This window comes from Poecilia reticulata, chromosome 17 (genome assembly GCF_904066995.2).
Source record: "Poecilia reticulata chromosome 17, P_reticulata-male-v2, whole genome shotgun sequence".
NCBI classification, from domain to species: Eukaryota; Metazoa; Chordata; class Actinopteri; order Cyprinodontiformes; family Poeciliidae; genus Poecilia; species Poecilia reticulata.
Genome location: NC_088846.1, coordinates 31521047 through 31527243, shown reverse-complemented (window position 1 = coordinate 31527243; position 6197 = coordinate 31521047). Strand labels below are relative to the sequence as shown.

The window sequence follows — 6197 nt, the reverse complement described above, 5'->3', positions numbered from 1 at the left end:
AGGAGAACTGGTTGACTTTCCGATACAATACCAGCTGAAATTTTGAGGAAATTTTCTTATTCCTGTTTTCAGATCAGGTTGAAACGTTGATTTGGAGGCAGCAACGGTGACATCTAGTGGACAAAGTGTGTAATAACCAGATTGGTCATTTAGAAAAAGATGTTTGTTTATTTAAACAAGAACAGTATCAAATATATAAAGCAATTCAATAAATATCTGTATTTATGTAATAAAACGCGTATTTGACGGAGGAGCTGCTGGGCCAGACAGACTCCCGGCGCCGCTGTGAGGAGCAGAACCTGGGCGGTTCTAGGTGAAGGTTCCGGCGGCAGAATCAGGGATGTTGGTGGCGTGCATGTCCCGCGTCATGTTGGACTTCTCCTTGAGCTTGGCCTGCAGCAGCGTGTGCTCCACCACGCCGATCCTCACATCCATCTGCACCACTTCCTGCTTCAGCTTGGTGAGGCTCTGCTTGATCTTCACCACCGGAGCTGCAGACCAGACGGAGACACAGAGACAGGAAGGAAACGGGTCGGACATGTTGGGGAGGGAAACGGCTGATTGAGCCTCACCTCCATCAGACATGGTGCTGCCTTTGTCCTCCATCTCCTGCTTCACCTTGTCCAGCTCCTCACTGATCTGCAACAGAAAAACATGGTGGTGTGTTCACTGACCGGTGGTGGTGTGTTCACTGACCGGTGGTGGTGTGTTCACTGACTGGTGGTGTGTTCACTGACCGGTGGTGGTGTGTTCACTGACCGGTGGTGGTGTGTTCACTGACCGGTGGTGGTGTGTTCACTGACCGGTGGTGGTGTGTTCACTGACCGATGGTGGTGTGTTCACTGACCGATGGTGGTGTGTTCACTGACCGGTGGTGGTGTGTTCACTGACTGGTGGTGGTGTGTTCACTGACTGGTTGTGTGTTCACTGACCGATGGTGGTGTGTTCACTGACCGATGGTGGTGTGTTCACTGACTGGTTGTGTGTTCACTGACTGGTGGTGGTGTGTTCACTGACCGATGGTGGTGTGTTCACTGACCGGTGGTGGTGTGTTCACTGACCGATGGTGGTGTGTTCACTGACCGGTGGTGGTGTGTTCACTGACCGGTGGTGGTGTGTTCACTGACTGGTGGTGTGTTCACTGACCGATGGTGGTGTGTTCACTGACTGGTTGTGTGTTCACTGACCGATGGTGGTGTGTTCACTGACTGGTTGTGTGTTCACTGACCGATGGTGGTGTGTTCACTGACCGGTGGTGGTGTGTTCACTGACCGATGGTGGTGTGTTCACTGACCGATGGTGGTGTGTTCACTGACCGGTGGTGGTGTGTTCACTGACTGATGGTGGTGTGTTCACTGACTGGTTGTGTGTTCACTGACTGGTGGTGGTGTGTTCACTGACCGATGGTGGTGTGTTCACTGACCGATGGTGGTGTGTTCACTGACCGGTGGTGGTGTGTTCACTGACTGGTTGTGTGTTCACTGACCGATGGTGGTGTGTTCACTGACCGATGGTGGTGTGTTCACTGACCGGTGGTGGTGTGTTCACTGACCGGTGGTGGTGTGTTCACTGACTGGTGTGTTCGCTGACTGGTGGTGTGTTCACTGACCGATGGTGGTGTGTTCACTGACCGGTGGTGGTGTGTTCACTGACCGGTGGTGGTGTGTTCACTGACTGGTGGTGTGTTCACTGACTGGTTGTGTGTTCACTGACTGGTGGTGTGTTCACTGACCGATGGTGGTGTGTTCACTGACCGATGGTGGTGTGTTCACTGACCGGTGGTGGTGTGTTCACTGACTGGTGGTGGTGTGTTCACTGACTGGTGGTGTGTTCACTGACCGATGGTGGTGTGTTCACTGACCGATGGTGGTGTGTTCACTGACCGGTGGTGGTGTGTTCACTGACTGGTGGTGTGTTCACTGACCGATGGTGGTGTGTTCACTGACCGATGGTGGTGTGTTCACTGACTGGTGGTGGTGTGTTCACTGACTGGTGGTGTGTTCACTGACTGGTGGTGTGTTCACTGACTGGTGGTGTGTTCACTGACTGGTGGTGTGTTCACTGACCTCAGCCAGCACTCTGGTCCTCGCCATCACTCCTACACTCGCCTGCCGGTAGCGCTCCTTCGCCTGATGGAGGACAGTCCGATGAGCTCCCGGTACCGTTGGCGGGTTCTGGAGTGTGTTTGTGGGTCAGCGGGTCTCACCTCGCTGAGCCGGGCCTGGGCGTTGCGGTACTCCTGGATCAGCGGCTCCAGCTGGTTGTTGATGTACTTCTCTCTGCTGCTCACCTTCTCCAGGGTTTTCCCGATGTCCTCCTGCAGCCTGTCCAGGTAGCTCTGCAGACACACCGGACAGAACCCGGCCGGTCAGAGTCCGACCAGAACGGACCGTCCAGAACCAGGAGAGTCCGACCAGAACGGACCGTCCAGAACCAGCTGGGTCCGACCAGAACGGACCGTCCAGACCAGCTGGGTCCGACCAGAACGGACCGTCCAGTACCAGGAGAGTCCGACCAGAACGGACCGTCCAGTACCAGGAGAGTCCGACCAGAACGGACCGTCCAGTACCAGGTGAGTCCGACCAGAACGGACCGTCCAGAACCAGGAGAGTCCGACCAGAACGGACCGTCCAGAACCAGGAGAGTCCGACCAGAACGGACCGTCCAGAACCAGGTGAGTCCGTCCAGAACGGACCGTCCAGTACCAGGAGAGTCCGACCAGAACGGACCGTCCAGACCAGGAGAGTCCGACCAGAACGGACCGTCCAGTACCAGGTGAGTCCGACCAGAACGGACCGTCCAGAACCAGGTGAGTCTGTCCAGAACCAGGAGAGTCCGACCAGAACGGACCGTCCATTACCAGGTGAGTTCTGAACCAGGTGAGTCCGTCCAGAACCAGGTGAGTCCGACCAGAACCAGGTGAGTCCGACCAGAACGGACCGTCCAGTACCAGGTGAGTCCGACCAGAACGGACCGTCCAGAACCAGGAGAGTCCGACCAGAACCAGGTGAGTCCGTCCAGAACCACCTGGGTCTGTCCAGAACCAGGTGAGTCCGACCAGAACGGACCGTCCAGGACCAGGAGAGTCCGACCAGAACGGACCGTCCAGGACCAGGAGAGTCCGACCAGAACGGACCGTCCAGGACCAGGTGAGTCCGTCCAGAACCACCTGGGTCTGTCCAGAACCAGCTGAGTCCGACCAGAACGGACCGTCCAGAACCAGGTGGGTCTGTCCAGAACCAGGTGAGTCCGTTCAGAACCATCTGGGTCCGACCAGAGCGGACCATCCAGAACCAGGTGAATCCGTCCAGAACCAGGTGAGTACGTCCAGAACCAGCTGGGTCCGTTTGGATCAACCCACCTTGGTGTCTTTGAGCGACGTCTTGATCCCGTCTCGGTGCTGATGCATCTGGTCCAGATGGATCCTCCAGTCCTGGAGAAGCGGAGCAGAGTCAGAACCAGCATCAGAACCGAACGGGTCCGCTGCGGCCCAGGTGAGTTCAGGTGGGTTCTGACCTTGTGGTCGGTCCTGATGGTGACCTTGAGCTGCGGCAGAACCCGCTCCACCTCCAGCCTCCACTCCGCGGCGTCCACCGTGGACTCCAGGATGTCGTCCGGCTTGGAGCTCGGTTCTGCTTCCTGCCAGAACACAGAACCGGGTCAGAGGGAGGAAGTCGGGTTCAGACTGACAGGAAACTCTTCTTCTTCTTCTTCTCTGGCCTCACAGCGTGAGCGTTGCGCAGCTTCAGCGCCTCCAGGTCCATCATGTTCTCCTCCTCATCGTCGGCTTCCTCCTGAGGTCAGAGACACAGTCAGACCCGTCGGACCCTCCTGACAGAACCTGCAGCGGTCCTGGTTCTGATTCATCAGAACCTTTCGGTGAATAGACCTACAATCATCTCCTCCTCCACCTTGCTGAGCGTCAGCTCCGCGTCGTCGTCCATCACCGACTCTTCCTCCGTGTTTTCTGCAGGGTAGCTTGGCCTGAAGCAGAAACAGGAAATGAAACCCTCCCACATCCTGTCGGGTCCAAGGTTTGGTGGATTTCCGGACCGGTCGGTACCGTCTGAAGGCGAAGCCTCTGTTCTTCAGCGCCTCCTCAGCCAGACGGTCCAACACGAAGCAGACGAACTCACCGGAGCCCGACTTCAGCTTGGAGGGAGGGAAGTCCACCTTCACGCCCTGAAGGACACAGAGAGTCCGAAACGTCTTCAAACCCGGACCGGACCGGACCGGTCCTTTTCTACACCCGTCGTTTAAACCTGCTGGACTTACGAAGGCTCTGACTTCGGCCAGGATGTTGGACACGGTGGCGTTGGGCTCGTCGTACTCCTGCGGCTCGGTGAAGCGGCGCCCCGCCACGTTGATGAGCCAGGCAGCGATGATGGTGAACATGTAGAACTGCTCGCCGGGGTTGGACGCCAGGTACGGACTGGAGACGAAGTAATGCCTGGCAGGGCGGACCGAACACGATTAGACCCGAAGGAAACGGAAACATCTACAAATTCAGTCCAGAACCAGAACTTCTTCACTATTTGCTTAGTCTTTTTAGATTCAGGGTTAATGAAGATCACAGAAAAAAAGAAAATGATGACACAGGAGTAAATTTATTAAAAATCTCTAAATTAATTTCACATTATTTAATATCTACAATAGTAAATAATTTATAATATAAGAATGCATCTTAATTGTTAGCAAGTTACATAATAAAAAACAACAAAATAGCATGAATGACGACTTTTATCATCTAATTTTTGGTAGAGAGAGAAAAGAAAACAATAAATTATGCAAATGGGAGTTATTGAGTTCATCTTCATTTATCATGTTATTAATAGATTTATTGGTTATTGCAACAGGCCAAGTAAAAATGAAAACAAATATATAAAAAATAAAATGTTTGAGAGAAAATGGTAATTTAGTGAGCTGCTTGTTTTCGCTTATGCCTAAAAATTATAGAGATATTTTCCGACATTATAAAACCCTAACATTATGAAGTCATTTGCAACAAAAGAAAATCCCAGGAACTCTCGATATTTCCGTGATAAATCACGGAGATCACAAATCAAAATGTTTTCCAAAGTGGAAGATTCTGGATCTTTTCCTGGATCAGAACATCTCCATGTTTTAAAAACACACCTGCTTCATGTTTATTTACATTTTAATGTCATTACGGTCTCTAGTTCTCCGTGTTTTGTCTCATCTACAACTCTTATCTGCTTATCTACTCCTGAAATAAACAGACAGCTGCTTTAATCAGCTGTTGTTCACCTGTCCGTCTCACCTGGTCAGGCTCTTCATGTTGTGTTTCACCAGAACTTCCTCCTCGTAGTTGAGCAGCTTTAGCTTCTCCAGAAGGTTCTCCATCATCACAAACCCCCGGTGAGCCGCTCCGGGGCCCCGGTCCTCTTCCTCTCCGCGTCTTCCCTCTTCAGCCATCCCGGAGACTTTCGTTTAAAAAATAATAATGGTAAAAACAGCTAAATGAGGTTCGGGGAGTCGGTTCGTGATGCTCTTCTTGTCCGTTGCCAGGGCAACAGAGCTCTAACCGACGCTAGCTGTGGCTAATGTTAGCTGCTAGCAGTTAGCTACTACCTGTTTTAATCTTTAGGTCCAATTTTAAATATTCAAGATTTCTGTTTTGATAACCTTTAAAAGTCTAAACAGTACGTACGTGTTCCTAATAATACACCGATAGAATCGTTTAAAGACAGCAGTTTGACACGGAGGAGAAGCTAAACCGTCTTCCTTTTTCTTCTTCTCTTGTTTTACTGACGGGTTGCAAAAACTGAAGCTGCACATCGCCGCCTGCCGTGCAGGAGTTTGCAATGACACTCCTTTATCTTTTAAGAGTAAAATTTCACTTTAAAAACAATAAACAGCTAAAGAAAATAACATGAATAAAAACGTGCCCACTGTTTCTTAGGTTATCTCATATTTATATCATATTAAAAATAAAAAATGTAAAAATGTTTGAATGCTCCCCAATGGAAGGATATGTAATAAAATGATTTGCTATTATTCTGCTAATCACTGCATGGTAAAATTCAGAAAGAAGATTGATATTTGACTGCAAAATAATTTTCATTCAATCAAAGCACCACATTTTGTTCTTTAATTTTCATGGTTTTGTCTGATGTAAAATTGTCCTTTAACTGTTATTTTTCATACTGAATTTCAAATATTTACTAATTCTCTTT

The 6197-nt window shown here is 50.7% G+C and overlaps 1 protein-coding gene across 2 annotated transcripts; it reads right to left on the bottom strand.

Annotated features, from left to right (window-relative positions):
* Nucleotides 1-148: 148 nt before the first annotated feature.
* ift57 (intraflagellar transport 57 homolog (Chlamydomonas)) lies at nt 149-5819 on the bottom strand. 2 transcript variants are annotated; one of them, XM_081598838.1, is made up of 12 exons: nt 5672-5819; nt 5282-5444; nt 4276-4450; nt 4064-4182; nt 3894-3984; nt 3726-3794; nt 3517-3639; nt 3362-3433; nt 2207-2338; nt 2067-2129; nt 573-639; nt 149-491 (listed from the first exon to the last, which is right to left on the bottom strand). In XM_081598838.1, the coding sequence occupies exons 2-12, from the start codon at nt 5434-5436 to the stop codon at nt 310-312; spliced, it is 1248 nt and encodes a 415-aa protein (XP_081454964.1). In that variant the 5' UTR covers nt 5437-5444; nt 5672-5819; the 3' UTR covers nt 149-309. The 2 variants fall into 2 exon arrangements, 1 of the variants encoding a protein (XP_081454964.1); XR_014084432.1 differs by having other exon boundaries at nt 411-491; nt 2048-2129; nt 5282-5782.
* Nucleotides 5820-6197: the final 378 nt, after the last annotated feature.

What these genes read in the sequence shown, in the direction of transcription:
- ift57 (XM_081598838.1), bottom strand. Translation starts at nt 5,436, where the DNA reads ATGGCTGAAGAGGGAAGACGCGGAGAGGAAGAGGACCGGGGCCCCGGA. An exon ending in AGCTGCGCAACGCTCACGCT is followed by an intron (nt 3,640 to 3,725) that starts GTGAGGCCAGAG and finishes GTGTTCTGGCAG; the next exon opens with GAAGCAGAACCGAGCTCCAA. An exon ending in CGTCGCTCAAAGACACCAAG is followed by an intron (nt 2,339 to 3,361) that starts GTGGGTTGATCC and finishes GTGTGTCTGCAG; the next exon opens with AGCTACCTGGACAGGCTGCA.